The following is a 25,800-nucleotide window of genomic DNA, read 5'->3' as shown; positions in this document are numbered from 1 at the left end:
GCGCCTTATTAGAACTGACCAACGTCATATGCAGCGGTCTAGTGATGTCATATTTGAAAATGGAAAGCCACTTCCTGCAGGTCAGAGCCACGTGTCAGAGAAATTAGAGTCCATAGGGCTGTTGTTCCCTGTTATCAGTCATCCTGATAGTCTATGAACAAGACCAGCGCCATGTCTGGGAGCGCTGTGATGTCATCGCCTGTAGTGCACATGGATGACCTCCAGTACTCGGCCGCTCCCCCGCACAGGTCAGACGAGGCCACAAAATGAAGGACTAAAGGAAAATATTAAGTCATTTATTACTGATCAATCAAAAAAAAGAAAAATTATTAAGTGTAGCAGCAGAAGTTGGGCGACAGTCATTGGGTTCATCTTGGCCTACAACACGGATCTGTCAGGGAGTGGCCTCGCTCGTGGCGGTTTAGCGTTTTCCCGTCATTAAGTGCTCGACTAAGATGAAAGAAACGAAAGCTCGTCCCATCTGAAGGGAGAAAACAAAGATGGAGTCTACAGTCAGTACAAGAGAGACATTAGTCCATTCACAAGTGCTACAAGCCCTGGTCCATGTGACTACTCTCCCCATCATTGCACTGTCCATCCCTTAAGCTACAGGATAGCGTCTACAATTGCACAGCCTTCAGAGAGTGGGCAGAGCGCTCGTGGCTCGCTCTGCCTGATCAGAGATCTCTGCAGCAACAGTCACAGCAGCTTCAACATCTTAATGGGCAGCGCAGGGAAGAGACTGGAAGATGAACAACTAGTGATCAATGGGGGCAAGGTTGGGGCAAATAACTCGCCAACCTCTTGTTTACATTAAACCTTCCACCATGGATAAGCTTCACCAGCTGTGTGATACCACTTGAACCAGATCCATGGCCCAGCCAGAATTAGGGACATGAAACCAGCAGCCTGTGAGGTCATGCTAGTGGTTTCGAGTCTCTATAGTAAGCCTGGCCTCTCCAGCACGCTATGGACACAGCAGACACTTGTGTACGTCTCCTTTGTGCACATTATAGACAGTCCTGCGGCTTCACTCACCTTTACTACTCACACAGTAAACGTCCCAGAACTCGCCGTTTCATCATCCCCTCAGTTCGGCCTCTATGGCGCACATAATCCTCTGTAACTTGGAGCTGTCCACATAACCGTCTCCATTCTGGAGAAAAGATGGTAAAAGTTAATGACCTACCACTGCATCACTTATCAAGCAGAGTTACTTTACATAGAAGTCTATAGAGAGGAAGCTGCTGGAAGAGACAGAAATAAGTGCAGCAACTACACTCTGCTAAGAGAATTACTGCATAGAAAGGCAATAGTCAATGAACAGCCCCCATCTCCCCTCCCCTCTCCATAGACTTCTGTATGAGAGCTGAATATGGATACAGATGTATGTAAACTGTCTGAAGATGGGAAACAGTTTCCTTTTCCCCTTAAGATTACAAAGTCTCTTCTATTCCCCTGTAAATATTCACTTATGAATAGCAGGATTATAACTGGAGGCCACTTTAACCATCTTGACGGCAGGCGGTGCAGATCCAGAGCCTGACCCTGCACATCAGGTGCCCAAAGATCTGAACCAACTTATGCACATAGACGCTGCTGACTCCAGAGAAAGTAGTCAGGGAAGATGGGGAAGGATCTGTTATCTTGAGCCTCAGGTTTTGTCCTACAGCACGGGGGGGGGGGGGGGGGGGAAAATCAGCAGGCCTTGTGCACTACACTTCCCAGCATGTCCACTTGCTCAGTTTTTTTAAGTCCTACATGAGAAGTGGCCGGAAACATGCTGGGAGTTGCCGTTCCAAACTAGCTGGCGTGCCAAAGGTCGCTGATCCATGTCCTACAGAGACGTAAGACTGGTTACTCAGGTTTTCATGACTGGCGGCCATAATAGTCATTTATCTACTTGTCAGACATAACACTAAGGTTACCTAACATAACGCTGAAAGCTAAAAATAATCTGCAGTGGCCGGATATAGTAGGGGAGGTGAATCATATACCGAAGACCTTCCAGTCTCTGGGGTAGCAGGCGACGGTTCCTCAGGGGAACCCTTTAAAGGGCTGGTCACGATTAATCGGGCATTTTACCTTGATTACGATTAATGACGATTTAGGTCGCGCCTCTTATAAACCGCAGCTTCTTTATAGTGTGGGCAAACGCCACGCAATAGGTTTCATGACGTTTGTCTGGACCCAACAGAAACTACTATTATAGTATCAGAGTATGAGCGGACAAAGAGTGACCCAACTCTCCTGCGCTCCGGAGTGGCTGGCCAGAATCACTGAGGGCAATGTCAGAGGCCACTAACTGGGCCTTAGTTACAAGACATCATGATGCGTACACGCAAGCGTTGTGACACAATGTGACGTCAGCCAGGAGGGCCAAAGGCTACAGGGAGTCGTGCAGGAGTGGTAAGTAGCGCTGGCTTTTTAGGTCCGAAGCCATCAAATGTCAAAAGTGGACACCCCTGTTTAATAAATTGGGCATTACTACCACCGGTATTTAGGGGCTGGTCAGCGCCGTCATCCTTGGCTCCAGTTACCTTCTTTGAGTGCACGAGCTTCCCATTAATGGACACTTCAAACCACCCTGTGGCGGTCGGGGTACCTTCACCACCCTGAAATGGACAAGTACACGTGAGAACATGGTCAGGAGCCCTTCTGTGTCACACATGGCAAGAGGAAACCATAAGAGGGAGAACTTACAATTTTCAGCAGGCCGGGGAACCTATTTTCTAGGTCCTTCTTCAACTGCTGAAACTATAAAGAAAGTGACATCAGTTATACCTGGGATGACAACTTGTAATAACCAAGAAACAGAAGATTGGAAGTCATCAACAGCAAGAAAGATTCAAAGCATCGCTCACCAACTACAAGACGGCCACGCTCCAACTATTACTAATAGGTCACTGAGCGCCATCGCAGCAGGCTGTAAACAAGGTCACTTTCCACACTAGTATATTGTTTAATGTGAGCTAGTGAACAGTATGAAAATTGCAAGTCAGCGCCCCCCACCATGTCCAATATGTAGAAGATAAAGGGGATGTTTACATAACACTTTTATTACACTGTGCCCATTGATGTCGTTATCATAACCACAAAGTGATAACCGAGGGAAAGAGGAAGCGATCCAGACGAGATGAAAGGCTCAGCCAAGAGGCTCGGAGACACCGCGAGACTCATCAGAAGATCGAAGACAAGCTGTTCCTCATATTCTAACCACACAAGAGGCGTCTTACCTTGGGGCGGTACCCTCAGGCGCCACTGGAAAGAAGATAAAAGAATGTGTCAATTAGAAACTTCCCTTTTTCATTTAACCATGAATACGATTTTAAAGGGGACCAGTCATTAGATTTTAGGGCATATCCCCCTCACCCCGATGCTATAGGGTGTCCTAATACCCTTCTAGACAGGACCTGTTAGGCCGACACATGCATTAGGTGGGAGAAAATTTGTATAGAGATCGCAGCAAGCTACACCTGTTTGGACCCCATTGTCTCATCTCGCCCAATAGGACATCAAACTGGGTAGAACAGCAGGCAGGACACCACGAACAGTGACCACTCATGTTATTGGAGGAGTCATCATTGCTCCCACCGGCCATGGAATGAAACCAGTGCTCACAAAGTGTGTTTCATTGTAAGGCATACAAGTAAGGCTCCATCACCTCTAAGGAAGTCCCAAAGAAACAGTACAGCCAACTCCAACTGCCCCCACAGATCTGAGAAAAACAGGACTATGAACATAGGAACTTTAGTTCTGGGGCTTGTCAGAAACCCAGCCATGATGTCCTTAATATGGTCAGGTTATCAGGAGGACACTACATGTATGAGAAGATAACCTGACCACAATAAGGACATCATGGCTGGTTATCAGGAGGGGACACTACATGTATGAGAAGATAACCTGACCACAATAAGGACATCATGGCTGGTTATCAGGAGGGGACACTACATGTATGAGAAGATAACCTGACCACAATAAGGACATCATGGCTGGTTATCAGGAGAGGACACTACATGTATGAGAAGATGTCCTCATTTGAGATCAGGTTGTCATGGTTGGGTTTCTGACAATAGAAAGTTCCTAAATTTATTGCTGTGTCCATTGACACCTGATGTCACTACTAAGAGGATTAAAGAAAACCAATAAAACTCTGAAACTGTTTGACTTTTAAGTGTCTACAAACTTCCTTATTGTTATGTTAATGGTAAATCTTTAGACATAGCAGAGAATCCCCCAGATTCATGAGGAGGTGCATGCTCTGCCTGCCAAGAAGTCTTCAAAATAAAAAGCACCTATTGGGCTAGGGCGACTTTAGCCAGGACTCCTGTTGTAGGACTATAGACTGCAGAGTCACCCTGTGACTAATAATTTAATGGCGTTGCATTGTGACCCCGAGGGTGCCCTGACTACAACTTCTAGCTGCAAAGTCAGACATTGCCCTATGGGGCTGTTACTCTCGGGTCACGATGCAACTCCACTGACGCACATTGCTCAGGTTTGCAGATTCCTGGCACAGATCCTTCATTCCTGCCATTGTTAGATGTAGCCCTGACATGGGGGTGATAAAGGGATATTCGTATTAGGACATTTTTTTTTCCACATCTGTTCACCTCTGCACTGGACTCCATCTGTGGTCCCTACAACAGAGCAGTACAATGGACAGCCAGGTGCAGATGGGACCATAGCATCAGTAAAGATAATAAATAATAAATGGATTGGCTGGGTCAGCATCTGAGGACCCCCCAGGACCACCGCCCATCCTCCTATTGCATTTGGCTTAGTGCTTGGTATTGCAGCTCAGGCCACGTTCACATCTGCACTGGCGTCTCCTCCACAGATTCCATCTAAAATTGGAAGGAAAGAGTCCTGCAAGGAGGCGCTCAGTGTAAAAACGGCCGAAACCTGAGGAAGGGAGCCTTCACACGGAGTGAACACGCGTTTATTTTTGTAAAATACACGTGTAAAAAATATCATTGAAGTCAATGGGAGTCTTATTTTTACATGTGTATTTTTTTTTACACGTGTACTTTGCAAAAATACACGCAGGTTTACTCCGTGTGAAGGCTACCAAACACCCAGCAGAGCCCATTATAGTCTATGGGGGCGACAGGTAACCACTTTTCTAGTTGCCGGTTTCTCCAGGTTTCAGGGCCACATACGGACCCACAAGTGCGACCCTAGTGACAGCCACATTCACTTCAGTGGGACATCACAGCCCAGGGGCAGAGCAAAGAAAACTTTAGAACATAAAAGAAGCAAAGGAGGAGGGAAGAGTCAGCAAAACGTCACAGAGAAGCCATTGCAGAGAATCCGAGGCCAGGACAGCAGAGAGTGAAGCAGAGACCCGCTTAAAGGGGGGCGCAGACACCCGCACAATTCCTGCAGTTTCCCCATCTACATGCATCCACTGCAGCAGAGAAGAAGCCCCATCTCACCAGTACACGACATAGACCTCGACTGTCTGCGCTCCAGGCATGGCCACTCGCACGCTCTGCACTTGCAGCTGTCGCTGTGACACCGGGCGGCGACCTGCGGATAAATGGCATCTAACCACGCCCACAGCGCCGCGTCACACAGCAGAGAGGGGGGACCGCACCACGCACCGGGGGAAACAGGGGAGACCGAACTGTACCATCCCACCCCCCGAAATTATTATACACCAGAGGATAACCCGCAGCGGACGTGATGGCGCCCTGTGGCGTAATCTCAGTACATGATAAATGCGTCCTGTCCTCAGCTAAGGTCAATCAGTGATGTAGGGCTCAGAGGAATGGACCGGCCCATTGTGTGAGAATGGAACCTTCCAAAAGAGGGGGAGGCAGGCTATGATGTAAGTGTCAGTGTCATTACTGCTGTATATGGGGGGGGGGGGGGGGGGGCAAATACTTATCACCCTATTGCTGCTGCTATAATCATTTCTACGTATTGGCACCCTGCAATTCTGTCCGATAATACTCCGTGTTCTTCCAGATAATGATTACAGTCACAAATTCTTTGGTATTTTCTTCATTTAATTTGTCTTCAATGGAAAACCACAAAAAGAATTGTCAAAACCAAATTGGATATAATTCCACAGAAAACATAAAGAGGGGGTGGACAAAATTATTGGCACCTTTTGAAAAATCATGTGATGCTTCTGTAATTTGTGTAATTACCAGCACCTGTTACTTACCTGAGGCACCTAACAGGTGGTGGCAATAACTAAATCACACTTGCAGCCAGTTGAAATGGATTAAAGTTGACTCCACCTCTGTCCTGTGTCCTTGTGTGACCGCATTGAGCATGGAGAAAAGAAAGAAGACCAAAGAACTGTCTGAGGACTTGAGAAGCAAAATAGTGAGGAAGCCTGAGCAATCTCAAGGCTACAAGTCCATCTCCAAAGCCCTGAATGTTCCTGTGTCTACCGTGCGCAGTGTCAGTAAGAAGTGTAAAGCCCATGGCCCTGTGGCTAACCTCCCTAGATGTGGACGCAAAAGAAACATTGACCAGAGATTTCACCACAAGATTGTGCGGATGGCGGATAAAGAACCTCGACTAACATCCAAACAAGTCCAAGCTGCCCTGCAGTCCGAGGCTACAACAGTGTCACCCTGTACTATCCAGTGTCAGCGTCTGAATGAGAAGGGACTGTATGGTAGGAGACCCAGGAAGACCCCACTTCTTACCCAGAGACAGAAGCCAGGCTGGAGTTTGCCAAAACTTACCTGAGAAAGCCAAAACCGTTCTGGAAGAATGTTCTCTGGTCAGAGGAGACAAAAGTAGGAAAAGGCCTCAACATAGAGATTACAGGGAAAAAGAGAAGAAGACGCCCCCTACAGTCAGACATGGCGGAGGTCCCTGATGGTTTGGGGTTGCTTTGCTGCCTCTGGCACTGGACTGCTTGACCGTGTGCATGGCATTATGAAGTCTGAAGACGACCAACACATTGTGCAGCATCATGTAGGGCCCAGTGTGAGAAAGCTGGTAATCATTATCTGGGGACAGCGAGGATTATCTGACAGGACTGCAGGGGGCGATACTTATACTGTATATACCCTGTGTCACTTATATACTATATAAGAGTCTGTGCTGTGTAATCATTATCTGGGGACAGCGAGGATTATCTGACAGGACTGCAGGGGGCGATACTTATACTGTATATACCCTGTGTCACTTATATACTATATAAGAGTCTGTGCTGTGTAATCATTATCTAGGGGACAGCTAGGATTATCTGACAGGACTGCAGGGGGCGATACTTATACTGTATATACCCTGTGTCACTTATATACTATATAAGAGTCTGTGCTGTGTAATCATTATCTGGGAGACAGCGAGGATTATCTGACAGGACTGCAGGGGGCGATACTTATACTGTATATACCCTGTGTCACTTATATACTATATAAGAGTCTGTGCTGTGTAATCATTATCTGGGGACAGCGAGGATTATCTGACAGGACTGCAGGGGGCGATACTTATACTGTATATACCCTGTGTCACTTATATACTATATAAGAGTCTGTGCTGTGTAATCATTATCTGGGGACAGCGAGGATTATCTGACAGGACTGCAGGGGGCGATACTTATACTGTATATACCCTGTGTCACTTATATACTATATAAGAGTCTGTGCTGTGTAATCATTATCTGGGGACAGCGAGGATTATCTGACAGGACTGCAGGGGGCGATACTTATACTGTATATACCCTGTGTCACTTATATACTATATAAGAGTCTGTGCTGTGTAATCATTATCTGGGGGACAGCAAGGATTATCTGACAGGACTGCAGGGGGCGATACTTATACTGTATATACCCTGTGTCACTTATATACTATATAAGAGTCTGTGCTATGTAATCATTATCTGGGGGACAGCGAGGATTATCTGACAGAACTGCAGGGGGCGATACTTATACTGTATATACCCTGTGTCACTTATATACTATATAAGAGTCTGTGCTGTGTAATCATTATCTGGGGGACAGCGAGGATTATCTGACAGGACTACAGGGGGCGATACTTATACTGTATATACCCTGTGTCACTTATATACTATATAAGAGTTTGTGCTGTGTAATCATTATCTGGGGGACAGCGAGGATTATCTGACAGGACTGCAGGGGGCGATACTTATACTGTATATACCCTGTGTCACTTATATACTATATAAGAGTCTGTGCTGTGTAATCATTATCTGGGGGACAGCGAGGATTATCTGACAGGACTACAGGGGGCGATACTTATACTGTATATACCCTGTGTCACTTATATACTATATCAGAGTCTGTGCTGTGTAATCATTATCTGGGGGACAGCAAGGATTATCTGACAGGACTGCAGGGGGCGATACTTATACTGTATATACCCTGTGTCACTTATATACTATATAAGAGTCTGTGCTGTGTAATCATTATCTGGGGGACAGCGAGGATTATCTGACAGAACTGCAGGGGGCGATACTTATACTGTATATACCCTGTGTCACTTATATACTATATAAGAGTCTGTGCTATGTAATCATTATCTGGGGGACAGCGAGGATTATCTGACAGAACTGCAGGGGGCGATACTTATACTGTATATACCCTGTGTCACTTATATACTATATAAGAGTCTGTGCTGTGTAATCATTATCTGGGGGACAGCGAGGATTATCTGACAGGACTACAGGGGGCGATACTTATACTGTATATACCCTGTGTCACTTATATACTATATAAGAGTTTGTGCTGTGTAATCATTATCTGGGGACACCGAGGATTATCTGACTAGGAGCGGACACTAGCTGTGTCCATGACACCTGTCATTCATTTCAATGGGCATCGGGTGCGTTCTTTTGCGCTCCGTGCCCGTCCTTCCCTGTCCCTGCATGTCGGTTTTTCTGTCCGCTTGAGAAGTCGGACATCTTCACTTGCGGACAGGGAAGGACGGGCACGGAGTGCAAAACAACGCACCCGATGCCCATTGAAATGAATGACAGGTGTCACAGACACAGCTACTGTCCGCTCCTAGTGTCCGTGACAGATTTTGAGCGGACACTAGGAGCGGACACTACCTGTCGGACACCGATGGTAGTGTGAACGCTCCCTTAGTCTTTACTCTCAGCAAAAAAGCATTGCCTTGTATTTATTAGAATGAGACTGAGCTTGTAGTACCTTTCCCGGCCACTACACAGTGTATGGCGCTGTACAGTTCTGGTACATGCTGTACTGTACAGCTGATCGGCGTGGGCGTCAGGAATTGGATCCCTATCCCAGGGACGTCTGAATAGACAGATTGGGGGAGATTTTTTGTTGTTTCGCTTCTGATGAAATTGGAATAAAAAGTGACCAAAGCAATAACCATTCCCCAAAATGGTAGAACTAAAAAGTGCACCTGGCCCAGCAAAAACGCCTTTTGTATCCCTGCACACGGAAATATATAGAATTTGCAGGTGTCAGAATATGGCGACTTTTTAAAAATTCTTTTGCAAATTTTTTATTTTTGTTAAGGGGTTAAAGTGCAAATAAAACCGTATAAATTTGATATCCCTGGAATTGTACCGAAATATAGCATACATGTGACATGTACGATACAGGGGACATATAGAACACAGGTGACATGTACCAGTCTCATTACCAGTATGACCAGTTCTGTCCACTGGTTCTTGTGAGGTCTATGAGAAGACGCAGCACATGACCACGGCGGTTGTCGGTGCAGATGTTACGGTACTTTGAGGCAGGACTCGTGTTTGTGGTTTTTACAGTACTAAAAGCTTCAGAGAAGAGCGAGTGCAGGAAATCTGCTTATGGCGTGACCCCGCATCTATAACAGAGAGGAGTCAGTCTCCACAACAACCGTGAAATCCGGCTGACAAATGTCAGGGGCTCTCGGCTTAGACAAGTCGCTGGTCGTGAAGCTTTTCATCTTCTACACAAAGCCTGAGAAGCTTAAAGGGTCAATCCAGGCAAAATCCAAAAACTCAGTTTCAAGCTTCAACCGAACTAACTTTGAGTCACTGCAAGGCCCAAGTCGGCCATGTTGTCATGTTGTCACATCTGCGCAGCTTCGTGTCAGCAACAACTATATTACTAGACAGCGGGAAAGTAGAGTATTGTGCAGTATCCTATATGAGGCTGGTATATGGACAATATATGGGGATATCCTATATATAGGGAAAGTTATATCTGGGCAATATATGGCGATATCCTATATATACTGAGGGTGTTACCTGGACAGTAATCAAATGAAATCAAATAAGCTTTATTGGCACGTCCGAATGGATATTTGGCATTGCCAAAGCTAGTGAAGGGGGGGTTGAGTTGGAGTCGAGGGGGAGAGTATGGGTGGGCGGGTGGTTTGGGGTATAACAGTCCGTGGAGTCTCATTTTCCTCTTAGTTAGTGACCGCTATATGGGGAGGTGGGGTTGGAGGTGGGGGTGGGGTGGGGCGGGTGTATTGGGATAAATATAACAGTCCGTGGAGTCTCATCTTCCTCTGGTTTGGTGACAGCTGGACACGTATTGGGCAGCGATCTCCACAGTGGCCTCTTCTTCTCCCAGTAGGATGTAGAGTTTCCTCTTCTCCCAGTCTGGGATGTGGGCAGAGAGTCTTTGGTAGTAGACGGCCCTCACAGCTGAGTATTTGGTGCAGTGTAGCAGGAAGTGGGTCTGGTCTTCTAGGACCCCCTGGTCACAGTGCTGGCACAGTCTCTTCTCCCGTGGCTTGTACGTCTGTCTGTATCGCCCCGTCTCTATCTCTAGGTTGTGGGCGCTCAGTCTGTACCGGCTCAGGGTCTGTCTGTGCTTGGGGTGGCGTATTCTCTCCAGGTAGGTGGCCATGGTGTAGTCCCTTTGTAGGGATTGGTACACATTGGTGAGTTTCTTGGAGTTATTTATTGCGCTTCTCCATTCCTCCATGTACCGCTCTCTGTCTCTCTCAATGACTCCTTTTATTTGAGCCTTGTTCAGGGCCTGTTGGGGGTTTTGGCTTGGCAGATGGCTGGTGCTTGGTTGGGGGGTATCAGTTTTTCTCGGGGCTCTGTGGCTCAGCCAGGCTTGGTGGTGGTAAGAGCCAGGACTGCTGCCCTGTATGTGAGTCCAGAATGATAGCACCCTCTTCTGTATGGTGAGCCATAGGGGGAGTCTGCCTAGCTCTGCCCTGCAGGCCATGTTGGAGGTGTTGCGATGGACATGGAGCAGGTATTTGCAGAACTCCAGGTGGAAGTTCTCTGTTGGGCTGGAATCCCACCTTGACTGGTCTGGGTAGGTGGCTGGGCCCCAAACCTCACTGCCATAGAGAAGGATCGGGGAGATGACAGCGTCAAATATCTTCAGCCAGACCCTCACCGGTGGTTTGAGGTGGTACAGTTGTCTTCTGATGGCGTAGAAGGTTCTGCAGGCTTTTGCTTTCAGGGTTTCTATTGCTGCTTTGAAGCTTCCTGATTGGCTGAGCTCCAGCCCCAGGTAGGTGTAGCTGTTGGTTTTCTCCAGTGTGGAGCCGTTCAGTGTGAATTGTGGGGTGGTGGAGGCTTTATTGTGGCCCTTCTTCTGGAATACCATGACTTTGGTCTTCTTCTGGTTGATGGGTAGGGCCCATGTGGTGCTGAATTTTTCCAGCACTGACAGGCTTTCTTGGAGGTCTTTCTCGGTGGGGGCCAGGAGTAGAAGGTCATCGGCGTATAGCAGGAACTTCACCTCTCGATTGTTCAGGGTGAGGCCTGGGGTTGGTGAGGCCTCCAGGGCTGTAGCCAGTTCATTGATGTAGATGTTGAAGAGCGTTGGGCTCAGGCTACAGCCTTGTCTGACCCCTCGGGCCTGTTGGAAGTATGCGGTCCTTTTCCCATTCACCTTCACACTGCACTGGTTTCCGGTGTAGGAGCTCTTGATGACGTCGTACGTTCTTCCTCCTATTCCACTCTCTAGGAGTTTTAGAAGTAGGCCTGGGTGCCATACTGAGTCGAACGCCTTCTTAAAGTCCACGAAGCAGGCGAATATCTTGCCTCTTCTGGTGTTGTGGACGTGCGTCTTGATGAGGCTGTGCAGGGTGTAGATATGGTCTGTGGTGCGGTGGTTTGGCATGAACCCTGCTTGGCTCTTGCTGAGGACCCCGTGTTGTGTGAGGAAGGTGAGGATTCTGTTATTGATGATGCTGTTGAACAGTTTCCCCAGCTATGTGCTGCTGACGCAGATCCCTCTGTAGTTGTTGGGGTCATATTGGTCCCCATTCTTGTAGATGGGGGTTATGAGGCCTTTGTTCCAGTCTTGGGGGAAGTGTCCAGCATTGAGCACGAGGGTGAATAGCTTTGCCAGTGCCGCGTGTATTGCTGGAGAGCTGTATTTGATATGGCGATATCCTATATATACTGAGGGTGTTATCTGGGCAGTATATGGCGATATCCTATATATAGTGAGGGTGTTATCTGGGCAGTATATCGTTTATGGCGGATCCTGGGGACGGATTATTTGTGTTGCTGATCTGAGAGGTCGGCGAGGATTATGGGGCTGCAGAAGATCTTGTAAGTAGTCGGGGCCTAAGTTGTTTATGGATTTGAAGGTCTTCGAGCAGTTTTTCTCCATTTTATGGGGGTTATGGGGACATGTCGGGGTTGTTTGGTTGTTGTCCTCACTGCAGCATGTTGGACTAGGTGACGGCCATGTATCTGGAAGACCTGTATATAGGGCCTTACAGTAGTCCAGACATGAGGTGATGAAGACATGGACCTGTGTGGAGAAATTGCAATGTTCCTCAGGTTATAGTATGAAGATTTCATCATGGAGGAGACCTGGTTCCTAAGAGATAGCAGGGATATTACAGGAGCGCACTCGCTGACCCCTAACCCCCTGTCTATGCTCAGCCTCATGTTCCCGTCTACAATAGCTCGGTTATATGGCGTCATGTGGCCATTAGATTTACTGCCCGGACTTCCTATGGTAAAGCTTTGCATTCATGTCTGATTTCCATACCTAGATCTTCTCCGAGGCGATTTCACACATAAAGAGGTGAATGATCACATGGCTGGGAAATGTAATGTGAATATCGCTTCGTTACGGCCTAGTGGGTCATGTCTAGAGGTAATGGAGTCCCACGTCAGGGAGGCCGATGTATCACAGACACTGGGGCTTTGTTACCCTGAGGAATGTTCTGGATCTCTTGGTACATTTGCCCTCGATGTTCAGATTTTCACCTAAAACTAGACAATGAAACCAGGTAAAGCCCCACGTGGGGTAAACCGCAGCATTATACAGTCCCTGCGTATTGGAGGGGAATCGCTACATTACGAAAAAAATACACATGGGGCCCTCGCTATGGGAAAAAACACGATGTGTCGCCACCAGGGTTCTATCCGCTGCGCTCTATTGCTGCAGCCCGCTACATGCGGCCTTTGCCTAAAACAGAAGTCTTTACGTGAATGTAGAAAGTCAAGGGCCCCGTGTAGAAGAATGGTTTATTGACCCCCCCAGAGCCGTAGCTGTAGAGGGCGCTACTGTCCCCAGATCCTAAGGGGGCCCCAAAAGGTTTTCCAGGTTTAGGACCGTTCCTCAGGGTCATCATTATCAGATTGGTGAGGGTCAAGTGAGTGGGACCAACTGTAATCTCCTGAATCTTCACTACTATATAGATCATAAACAGCTGATCCCCCCCCGGTGCCGACTGCTGGATCCCCATCAAGCTGATAGCAGGGCAACCATACCCTAAACTGTGTGAACCCCTTTAAATGGGAGGTAATGGCATGAGATAAAACGTGTCCATTACTCACCGGATGTATCGCCCGCTCCTCTGGGGTTCAAGGCCACGTTTTGTGGATTTTTCTTTATTTATCCACCCACATGAGCTCTACAGCCAATCATCGGCCTCCTGCCCATGTGATCATCACTATTGAGGCCGGAGATTGATGGCGGTGGGCCTGTGGGTAGATAGAACATGGCCGCAAGAAACCAGCAAAAGACTCGCATGATCGGAGTGTTGGGGGTCAAATGGATCAGAATTAGAGTTGAGCCGATCTTGACTTTTCAGGATCGATTTTGAAATCCGATTTCTGATCATTTTTCATTCGAACCCGATCTCGATCCCAATTCCGATCCCATTGCAAGTCAATGGGATATTTTTACTAATCGGAGATCGGATTTAAAAGCAATCCTATTCACTACACAGCATGGAATCTAACAAGTGAACGCTTTAATTGTTAGAATCCACGTTGTGTAGTGATTTTTTTTTAATCCTCTGGCTACTTAGTCCCCCCTGGTGTCCACTTACCTGCAGAGATGGCTGCTCCAGTGCCCGGTGTTCTCGTTAGGAGAATGTGGGCGGGCTAGGAAAGTGTGGGCAAGTACTGGGTGGTGAGATGTCACGTCTTCCCGCCCTGTACCCACCCACACTCTCCTAAGCCACAAGCCCCGCCTTCTTCCTAGCTCTTTAACACTAACCTGGGAGGGGGGGCAGCGAGGCGAAGAAGAACGAGAACACCGGGCACCAGAGCAGCCATCTCTGCAGGTAAGTAGCTATTAATGATGTTAGCTAGTCTCCCATTAGAATGAATGGACGCAGCCGGCGTGCAGGGGGTTAAGGCTGTGTGCCGGCTGCTTCCATTCATTCCTATGGAACCGCAGCGGAGCCTTCACACTGAGTATACACTCCGCTCAGAATGACCGGAGCGTATACTCAGTGTGAAGGCTAACATTGTTAGCTTTTCCCACAATGCTTGGCCAGTAGCACGGCATTGTGGGAAATAATCACCGATCTCGATCCCACCTAAAAAGAACGTATTCGGAATTCCAATCGCGATCGCGAAATTTTCTCGATTGCCGATCGGAATCTGATCTTTTCCAAACGCGATCGCTCAACGCTAGTCAGAATGTGAATGGACCATATGGCCATACCGTGCTTACTGTCCAATGTAATGCTCTATATCTAACACTGAGCTCTCTGTACGGGACACGACACGTGACATGAGGAACTGCTATGATCCCGGCGATCTTATCTCCAACACGGAACATTCCATTATTGTAATTTTCATCACTTTTACGGCCATTTTAGGACTTTCTTTGAATTGATGAATGTCACGGGATGGTTAGTCTATACTATAGGCAATGTGTAATATATATTTCATGTGGAATGTATTCTCTAACCTATTGTATACATCAATGTGTAGTTGGCTGATTAGGGTCTAGTGTGTTAGCACATTGTATACAAATACCTCTAACTAGTGAGGACTAGTGAGGACAATGGGTGGAGATAATCTGATCGGTGTCTCCAAGAAGATGTTGGACTGTGCATTGTCCATAGTAGACAGGGAGTCTGCTCTCCTTGGTATAGGTGAGGGGGGAAGGATCTGTGACTCAGCCCTTCCCACCCCCAGATATAGGTGTAACAGTCTTAGTATATAGTTGTAGCTAGCAGTTAGTATGTGTTAGCCGGCCTGTGCACAGCTCTGCAGAGAGCCAGGATTTAGTTACAGGACCAAGGAGCCAAAGCTATCATTGGATTGTGACTTCTGTGGACTTATTGTTATTACGGTTGATGTGACTGCCGCCGGCTACTAACTTTGTGGATTACAATAAATTGCTGTTGTCTCCCGACCTCTTGCGTCCGTGTTGATTCAAAAGACCATCCGGAGGAAGACGTATACCTTTGCTCCGTGACAATGAATATGAATCTTTCTCGGAGCGTTTCATAACATTTGTCACTGTATATCATTAGATTCAGATCCGACTGTGGAAAAAGATAAAGTTGTAAAAAGAATCCAAAAATAGCACAAGGTGTGACCGATGAGCGCAACGTGTGGAGGTTTCCTATGACAAGACCTTCCATTCTTTCCTTATTCCTATCACTTAGAAGACTACGCCAATTCTCACACCCATCTTCCAATCTTCTACAGTGACTCCTTGGGAATCATTTTTGTGGGCGTCATTATTTTACCGTGTAACCCTAGAGGGGTTGGCTGTCACGTAATATACACAAACATCACAAGGCTAGAGATCTGCGCGGTCAGAGCGATCATACCGGATACCATTACTGAAAACACTGGAATCCTTGATGGAGAAGATGTCAGGTCGTCACATTTGGAGAGAAGAGATTATGGGAAGCTGGATGTGTACCTCTAGTCTGTAAGAAGTCCTCTACTGGCCCACACCCCAAATCATGTGCATGAAGCTGTATAAGGTCTCCACATCAAGACTCTCCAGATACGCTCACGTCAGGACCTGCACCCCCTCAAGGTGCCTAAGGACGTCCATCATGTCCTAGACATACGACGGCAGAGCTAACACAAAGGCTGTAGGATCTGATCCACATAGGTGCTCGCCCCTTCAGTCCATTGATGCCCATGACGGGCGGGTACCCCTTGTGCACCTTGGGGAGACAGTAAAAGGTAGCAGAGCATGGAGACCTGGGAAACATAAATTCCCATTTTCTCTGATTAATGAGTCCTTCCTCCTTGGCACAATCTAGAATACCTTGAAGTTCTTCTAGACAACGAAGGGTGGGATCAATAGTAAGAATTGCAGAATTATCCAAAATGCCCGTTGTCCATTCACATTTGGACATAATTTGCGCTGTTAAGTATGACGATGTGACCCCCTTATCTGACGGCTTAAGATGGGCTCGCCGTTCTCCAAATGTAATAATGCTCGTGTCAGTGCACTAGAGAGATTAGTGTATTGCTGCCGATGTCAGACAGAAATTCACAAAAGTTTCCAATTTTTCAAACATGTTAATGAGAGCGGTGTCACGTGGCGGGGACGTGGCTGCACTCCTTGGGCGCAATGATGTAAAGGGGGCCTGGACCCCTGATGTCTTCCCCTTCATTGCAAAGACCCTCCGACACCCATAGGTTCAGTATCCACTCCTAACTCCCTCCATGACGGCCATGTACTTCTTCCACCTCAACCTTCTAGTGAGCAGAGCTCCATCTTTGATAACCCTTTTGCTAACACTGACTGTTCCTCCGGACTGAGCCGTGTCTTAGAGAGATCGATGACCTGCATCACATTGTGTCAGTACAGATGATTTTGGTGGGTCCCGGTACAACTCTGTCCCCTATGTCTCAGTGCGGCCCCTGAGCAGATGTGTGATTGGGGGCCCTGGGATAAAAAAAAAAAACCCTGCACTATTGGGGTTCCTAGATGTCCCATATACTCCAATCGGGTTAATGTAACTCCCCAACTCTATGATGTTGCGTTTTCTCTCCAGGTTCTTGCACTTTTTCTAGTTCTTCCCGGTGTAGTTTTTAGCTTTGCCATGTTCAGTGTTTCCTATTTGGGCAGAAAATACTATTCGTAACGTGACGGCGCCTGATCCTGGCTGGTGTGTGTAGTGCGCAAGTCAGTCATTAGGTGGCAGCACTGAGCTTGTGAAATATCAGGAATGAAAACTTCTAGAGACAATGACAGAGTCTGAAGATTTACTGGCAACTCCTTCAAGTATGAGCAGAGTCTAGAAACCAAGCTAAGGTTTAGGAAAATCCAAGGAGACCTCGTATCAAATCACCCCAGCCCTGCAGATAGATAGGTTACTGTCACCAGAACCAGCATATCACCCCAGCCCTGCAGATAGATAGGTTACTGTCACCAGACCCAGCATATCACCCCAGCCCTGCAGATAGATAGGTTACTGTCACCAGACCCAGCATATCACCCCAGTCCTGCAGATAGATAGGTTACTCTCACCAGAACCAGCATATCACCCCAGCCCTGCAGATAGATAGGTTACTGTCACCAGAACCAGCATATCACCCCAGTCCTGCAGATAGATAGGTTACTGTCACCAGACCCAGCATATCACCCCAGCCCTGCAGATAGATAGGTTACTGTCACCAGAACCAGCATATCACCCCAGTCCTGCAGATAGATAGGTTACTGTCACCAGAACCAGCATATCACCCCAGCCCTGCAGATAGATAGGTCACTGTCACCAGACCCAGCATATCACCCCAGCCCTGCAGATAGATAGGTTACTGTCACCAGAACCAGCATATCACCCCAGTCCTGCAGATAGATAGGTTACTGTCACCAGAACCAGCATATCACCCCAGTCCTGCAGATAGATAGGTTACTGTCACCAGAACCAGCATATCACCCCAGCCCTGCAGATAGATAGGTTACTGTCACCAGAACCAGCATATCACCCCAGTCCTGCAGATAGATAGGTCACTGTCACCAGAACCAGCATATCACCCCAGCCCTGCAGATAGATAGGTTACTGTCACCAGACCCAGCATATCACCCCAGCCCTGCAGATAGATAGGTCACTGTCACCAGAACCAGCATATCACCCCAGTCCTGCAGATAGATAGGTTACTGTCACCAGACCCCAATATATCACCCCAGCCCTGCAGATAGATAGGTTACTGTCACCAGAACCAGCATATCACCCCAGCCCTGCAGATAGATAGGTTACTGTCACCAGAACCAGCATATCACCCCAGCCCTGCAGATAGATAGGTTACTGTCACCAGAACCAGCATATCACCCCAGCCCTGTAGATAGTTAGGTTACTGTCACCAGACCCAGCATATCACCCCAGCCCTGCAGATAGATAGGTCACTGTCACCAGAACCAGCATATCACCCCAGTCCTGCAGATAGATAGGTTACTGTCACCAGACCCCAATATATCACCCCAGCCCTGCAGATAGATAGGTTACTGTCACCAGACCCAGCATATCACCCCAGCCCTGCAGATAGATAGGTTACTGTCACCAGACCCAACATATCACCCCAGCCCTGCAGATAGGTAGGTTACTGTCACCAGAACCAGCATATCACCCCAGCCCTGCAGATAGATAGGTTACTGTCACCAGAACCAGCATATCACCCCAGTCCTGCAGATAGATAGGTTACTGTCACCAGACCCAGCATATCACCCCAGCCCTGCAGATAGATAGGTTACTGTCACCATAAGTTTTTTTTCCGTAAGTGTACTATGGTAATTCTGTCCCCTCATTTTATTTTTGTTTTGCCTTGGTTCCAGCACTCCTTCCATTTAGCCCCGGTGTTGTAGATGTTTATCCTCCCACTGCTCTTCCCTTCACAGACTCTTGTGTTTCGCGATTTATGACAAATTTTGCAATCTGTTGCCATTCTTGAAAAGTTTCACAAGAGGGAGGGGCTTAGTGGGAGGGGCCTCCTGTTGACAGATAATTTTATTATAACCTGAGACAGAAATTTTCACAAGAACAGCCAAAGACGCACCAAATGTATGAAGAGTCGAGTAACTGTCAGTGAATTTAGTAAATGTCTCTACATCAGACGTCAGCTTTAGACCTGCATATAAATTCCCGTATGGCTTTTTGATGACCTTTTCCTAAAGGAACGTGGGTCACTGATCCCCCATTTTTAATGCCTGTGGCTAGAAGACGCTAAGAGTTAGGGATGTCCATTTATTCCTTCAGACAAGTATTACCCAGGTCTCGAGGTTTAGGCATCGTCACTTCCAAGGAGGGCGTCTGGACCAAAAATCTCAAGAGCTGAAAATGTGGGGAGAGAAGTTCAGCAGACGCGGAGTCAATACCCGTCATGTTGAGACTGATCTAATAGTCTGAGGCCTGGAAACCTTGAGTCCCTATAGTCCTCCATGTACCTCATTGGTTCTACAGTCTCGGATACAACTATGAGGGATGGTCACTATGTTTTTTTTTACTACTAAATTTGTGATGTTCCCTTGGACTGGTCAATAAGAACAAAGGCAGTGAAGGGAAAGGTGACTTAGAGGTTTCTTATCTCCTGTACATTCTTACTAAAGCCTTAAGAATAGTTTCTAGTCCAGCCAAGTGGTTCGCGGCACGCACCATCCTATAGGCATTGTCCTGGAGTCAGCTCCTCCCTTCCTGTCACTTGTTCCTCTTCTCTGGGCCACAAAGTCTTCATAAGATTTGAGCACAGGAGCAGAGCAGGTAGTTATTACTTTCTAGCCTTGGCATCACAAGGACTCCATAGGTGGGGACTCAAAGTGTCACTTGGACTGTGGAGTAGTCGACATACACCAGCCAACATGGACGATCTGAAAGCCTTCTCACTGGACTCATGTCTGGAAGGATATGCTCCTCTGGTTCAAGTATCACACCAGCCTTGCCTTCAACCATCGATGGCTTCACCTGGATTCTCTATGACCCACTGTCTTCCTCAGAACTCAATCAGAACTTGTTGCCCTGGAAGTTACCCAAATTCTGGAGAGTTACCCCCGTACCAGGACAATTTCCGAGGTGCCGAGTGGTATGGACCCAGCCAGGAAATGCATTACTCGTCATGTAAGTGCCCACCTTACTCCATATGTAATGTATACAGCTTGTGGATATATACGTCTGTGCCATAGTATTCATGGACGCGTTTCACGTAAACGTCACCTGCCCCAAATGTATTCACTTGACTACACTTAAAGGATTATCTTATTTTATCTTTCCATCTCAATAATCCAGATCTCAGGCCTTGTAATATTTCATTATCATATATTGTATATTTTTTGACATTTTTTCCACTTAAAATTTAGTTTTTAGTGAAATTGAAACATCACAAGATACAAATGGATTCTAATTTACAGTTTAATTAAATCTCGGCCATTTTGATCTTAAACTATTTGATATTTTTGAAATTTTTGGAAAACGTAAATCGATTCAAGTTGTCTGTAAACCCAAGAATACAACTGAACGCAGCAACTGGTGTCTGTGTGATGATAAAACGAACCGCGGCAATCTATGAAGAGTTATCAAAAACAAAAGTCTCCCGATACTGAATTTTCCCAATAGCAAATTTGCAAATTTGAAAGTGTTATCTTCAGGGATCTATCACGAGGTTCATCTGATCCGGGTTAATTCTTAGTTTCTATGGCCTGACCTGCGGGTTCTTATGGATTCCTGTAATTTTGTTGCCCAACCATCGATGGGTTCACCTGGATTCTCTATGACGACTGTCTTGCTCGGAATTTGGTGCTTTCTAAATTCTGAAAATATAATCTTCTTCTAATCTGAAAAGTGACAAGTTCCTTGTGCTTGTAGATGTCGCTTATCACCACCCGGCCCCAACTACTATTGTAATCCTCAGCCAGGGACTTATTGGTGATAACAGCCCACATGACGGCCTTGGCAACTTCCAAAGACTTTTTGGAAAAACTTTTTGTTCCCAATATCTATCTATGTACAGTATATACTTGGTATGTATTATCTATATACAGTATATACTTGCTATGTATTATCTATATACAGTATATACTTGGTATGTGTTATCTATATACAGTATATACTTGGTATGTATTATTTATATACAGTATATACTTGCTATGTATTGTCTATATACAATATATGCTTACTATGTCTTATCTATGTACAGTATATACTTGGTATGTATTATCTATATACAGTATATACTTGCTATGTATTATCTATATACAGTATATACTTGGTATGTATTATTTATATACAGTATATACTTGTTATGTATTATCTATATACAGTATATACTTGCTATGTATTATCTGTGCGGGCCCACGCTTTTGTTTTATGAACAATCTACCAAACCCAAATCATTTCTACCCAATGGTTCTCTTATCTTTGTGTATTTTTGCTGTTTTCTAGACTCTATTGTCGCCATCAGCCGGTTATTTACCCACAGAATAGTCTTATTGTAGACGTTATCTTATCTCTCACCTTAATCCAATATTTGTGGGAAGATTTCGGAGAGTCCATCAGACAGAATACTTGGTGTGTTTAGTTCATAGTCTGAAAAATCCCCACTTGAGGTTGGAGGTTTAACGTACAAAAGGGACATTTCTATGTAATAATATCATTAAAAAATATAAAAATACCCGGAATATTAAACTGTGAAAGAAATTCCCTAATTGCTTGGGTAAAAATAAAAAAATCACAAGTCTAATAAATAAAAAATAAAAAAATAAATTAAATCTACCGTAATCAATAAATAAAATAGTATTTAGAAATAATATAATAATAATATAATTGACAAATGTTAAGATATGACATAGGATAAATCTATAATAATAATAATAATAATAATATACGCTATCAGGGGTCTCATTTCTTACAATAAATAAATTATTTTATATTTTATGTTATGTTATAGGCGCATAGTTTTATTTTATTTTTTTTTAATAAAAAACCTCCGACCTGCGTAAATTCTCTCCATTCGCGCACTTATACCACTTAGGAAACCAAATCCATTGAATTTCTCCGTTAAGATTGTTTATTCGGATTACAGACAGTCTAAAGAATTCTAAGTGGACCCTTAAGAGGCCTTGTGCTGGACACGGAGCGATTTTTTTTTTTTTTTTTTTTTTTATTATTATAGATAAGTATGGATTAAAATTTCCGTCACATGGAGATTTTTTGAAAAAGAAAATAGAATGTATATGGTTTTTTTTTTGTTTTTTTTTTAAAAAAAACATCCTAAAACAAAAAAACGACTATTTTAAAAACTATCCTAAAAAATTATCATATACTTAAAAAAAAATACAAAATATTACTATAGAATTCTAATTTTTTATATAAATATAAATTGTTCCATCTGAGACACTTTCCCGAAGGAGAACCCCAAGTCCAAGATCCGACGCCCCTTGCAATCTACTAATTTTTCCGGGTCATTCTAGGCTCACCCCAGCACCTGGATTTCTGTTCAGGGATTCTGTCCCTGAATCCTCCTGACCCTGATGGATCAGAGTCTACGAGGTCTGCAGGTTCCGATTTTTCTTTTCGTAGATTGTGAGCCCCGTATAGTCTTTGGCAGGATTCAAACCCAGAACTCCAGCCTTGCAAGGCTTCAGTGTGAACCACTGAGCCACTATGTTGCCCCTGGGGATCTTAATTTTTACGAGGATTAGGTTTCCATCTTTCGGGTCCCCAGTTTTGATGAATGGCCGTCTTTGTAATACAACGAAGGAGAAGTTTGCTAAAACGGGAGCCTCAATTCCAGCTCATAGAGGGGAGTATATGGAGGGCAGTTCAATTAATTAATTAGTAATTAATAACTCATTAAATAATTAATGTAATTAATTGATTTTAAGATTTTACTATTATTATATTAAATTTTTTCAAAAACTTTGCAATTTTTCATGTTTTTTTTTTTTTATTTTTTATAATTTTTTTACTTATTATATTTCATTTTTTTCTACCTTTAGTTCCGAGGATTATCACGCCTGGATTTAATGTTTCGGCCTCCAGCTGCCTGGGATATATTGGAGATGGAGTAAAACCGTCTCTGTATCTTCAGCACACGTCCAAAAGAAAAAGAAGGGTCTTATTTTCGCAGGCCCAAGTTTACGAGCTTGAGAAGCGATTCGAGCAACAGAAATATCTGACGGCGCCCGAAAGGGAACAACTGGCCAAGCACATCCACCTCACCCCCAACCAGGTCAAGATTTGGTTCCAAAATCACCGCTACAAGATGAAGAGGCAGGCCAAGAACCGGGACCATCTGGGGGAGGAGGAAGCCAAGGCCTACAGCGTGGAGTCTGAGGATGCCAAGGTGGCTTGTAGTAGTCCGTGCACTTCTATAGAGGACTATGGCGATATGAAGATAGACTATAAGTGCTCCATCCAAGACCAACAACTCAATGGCCAAGGTCTGTTCTTGGGACAGGATTTCCTTAGCTCTGCCTCAGAACTTCATGAATTTGATAAATCCTCTCGGAATATGGTCTTTAAGCCTTGGTGACTGATCCAATCTCGTAACCGTATTGTTCCAAGGCTAATGGTGGACACAATGGTGGTCTAACTGCCTCCCCTGCCCTCCATCCATTGCTTTACTCTAGTGATATGATACATATGGGATACTTGTATATATAGCAGCTTGTAGGGGCGAAACACGTCTGTACCAATACACCGGGAGCTTATACGGAGCAGATTGGCACTGACCCTACTGGCTATGATAAGAAAACAAGAAGAAAAAATTATTTTATATGCCAAAGTCCTGGCAGGTTCCACGTTGTGGATGTTTCCTGATATTTCTATCTAAGAAGAACATTCCGTGGCTCGTAGAATTATTATCGTTCTGCTTCTGTAATAATATTTAATAAGTCACTGCCATTTTATTACACAAAAATAGACAAAAATCAAAAAATACAAAGAAATTGTTTTACCAAAAAATTACAATTATACTTAATAATAACTTAAAATGATCAACTCGGATCGGAATACAAAGGTTAGAAAATGTTACTAAACCAGAAGAGATTCGCCACCGATAATTTTACTAAAATACAAAGACTTTTTCCGGTATTTGTGTGATTCGCTTTGTGACCGAGCGCTTCAGATCGAGCCCCTGAAAATACGGAATCAGATTATACACGTGAACCGGGAAAATATATAAAAATGGAAACTTAAAAAAAAATAAATCACAGATTTTGAGCACTAAGGTATGAAAAGTTATCTGGATATTTATTAGACGTCCAAAGAATAAAACGCCCGAATCTCCGAACCGCCGGGTTTATAATTAAAAACAAAACAGAAGAATAATTTTATTTTTTTTGCTTTTTAGTGTAAGATTCAGTAGCCGGGTCTGGGGAGAATCATTGACTATTTATTGTAAAGCGGAACTTGTATAATTTACTGTATGAAAAAAGTAATAAATGATTTTTTTCACAGTAATTTTTTTGGAATATTTCTAATTTTGAAACTTTTACAGTCTATCTATCTATCTCCTATCTATCTATCTATCTATCTATCTATCTATCTATCTATCTATCTATCTCCTATCTATCTATCTCCTATCTATCTATCTCCTATCTATCTATCTATCTATCTATCTATCTATCTATCTATCTATCTCCTATCTATCTATCTATCTATCTATCTATCTATCTATCTATCTATCTATCTCCTATCTATCTATCTATCTATCTATCTATCTATCTCCTATCTATCTATCTATCTATCTATCTATCTATCTATCTATCTCCTATCTATCTATCTATCTATCTATCTATCTATCTGTCTGTCTGTCTGTCTGTCTGTCTGTCTATCTATCTATCTATCTATCTATCTATCTATCTATCTATCTATCTATCTATCTAGTGATCTCTTCATCCATCTACATCCTAGTTCTTCCACAATGGCAGTTGTCATGAGTAAAGGATCAGTTCTTTATGTTGGATAGATAGACCAATAGATACAGTCCTATGAAAAAGTTTGGGCACCCCTACTAATCTTAATCATTTTTAGTTCTAAATATTTTGGTGTTTGCAACAGCCATTTCAGTTTGATATATCTAATAACTGATGGACACAGTAATATTTCAGGATTGAAATGAGGTTTATTGTACTAACAGAAAATGCGCAATATGCACTAAACCAAAATTTGACCGGTGCAAAAATATGGGCACCTCAACAGAAAAGTGACATTAATATTTAGTAGATCCTCCTTTTGCAAAGATAACAGCCTCTAGTCGCTTCCTGTAGCTTTTAATCAGTTCCTGGATCCTGGATGAAGGGATTTTGGACCATTTCTTTCTACAAAACAATACAAGTTCAGTTAAGTTTGATGGTCGCCGAGCATGGACAGCCCGCTCTCAAATGATCTGAAAACAAAGATTGTTCAACATAGTTGTTCAGGGGAAGGATACAAAACGTTGTCTCAGAGATTTAACCTGTCAGTTTCCACTGTGAGGAACATAGTAAGGACATGGAAGACCACAGGGACAGTTCTTGTTAAGCCCAGAAGTGGCAGGCCAAGAAAAATATCAGAAAGGCAGAGAAGAAGAATGGAGAGAACAGTCAAGGACAATCCACAGACCACCTCCAAAGAGCTGCAGCATCATCTTGCTGCAGATGGTGTCACTGTGCATCGGTAACAATACAGCGCACTTTGCACAAGGAGAAGCTGTATGGGAGAGTGATG

The 25,800-nt window shown here is 44.7% G+C and overlaps 2 protein-coding genes across 2 annotated transcripts; one reads left to right on the top strand and one right to left on the bottom strand.

Annotated features, from left to right (window-relative positions):
* Positions 1 to 282: 282 nt before the first annotated feature.
* Positions 283 to 5,557, bottom strand: SELENOW (selenoprotein W). The gene is made up of 6 exons (XM_075260478.1): positions 5,439 to 5,557; positions 3,237 to 3,261; positions 2,704 to 2,757; positions 2,541 to 2,615; positions 1,039 to 1,156; positions 283 to 481 (listed from the first exon to the last, which is right to left on the bottom strand). Exons 1-5 carry the CDS (start codon positions 5,477 to 5,479, stop codon positions 1,082 to 1,084), a joined length of 270 nt encoding a protein of 89 aa, XP_075116579.1. The 5' UTR covers positions 5,480 to 5,557; the 3' UTR covers positions 283 to 481; positions 1,039 to 1,081.
* Positions 5,558 to 19,955: 14,398 nt separating this feature from the next.
* Positions 19,956 to 24,307, top strand: LOC142185605 (thyroid transcription factor 1-like). The gene is made up of 2 exons (XM_075261032.1): positions 19,956 to 20,211; positions 23,088 to 24,307. Exons 1-2 carry the CDS (start codon positions 19,956 to 19,958, stop codon positions 23,621 to 23,623), a joined length of 792 nt encoding a protein of 263 aa, XP_075117133.1. The 3' UTR covers positions 23,624 to 24,307.
* The last annotated feature ends 1,493 nt before the right edge of the window (positions 24,308 to 25,800 follow it).

This window comes from Leptodactylus fuscus, chromosome 11 (genome assembly GCF_031893055.1).
Source record: "Leptodactylus fuscus isolate aLepFus1 chromosome 11, aLepFus1.hap2, whole genome shotgun sequence".
Classification (NCBI taxonomy): Eukaryota; Metazoa; Chordata; class Amphibia; order Anura; family Leptodactylidae; genus Leptodactylus; species Leptodactylus fuscus.
Note: the sequence above shows the minus strand (reverse complement) of the source record. Positions and strands in the feature narration are given on the sequence as shown.

Coding starts and splice junctions, on each gene's coding strand:
- LOC142185605 (XM_075261032.1), top strand. CDS start 19,956: ATGGACGATCTGAAAGCCTTCTCACTGGACTCATGTCTGGAAGGATAT. Junction 20,212..23,087: donor GGAAATGCATTACTCGTCAT/GTAAGTGCCCAC, acceptor TTCTACCTTTAG/TTCCGAGGATTATCACGCCT.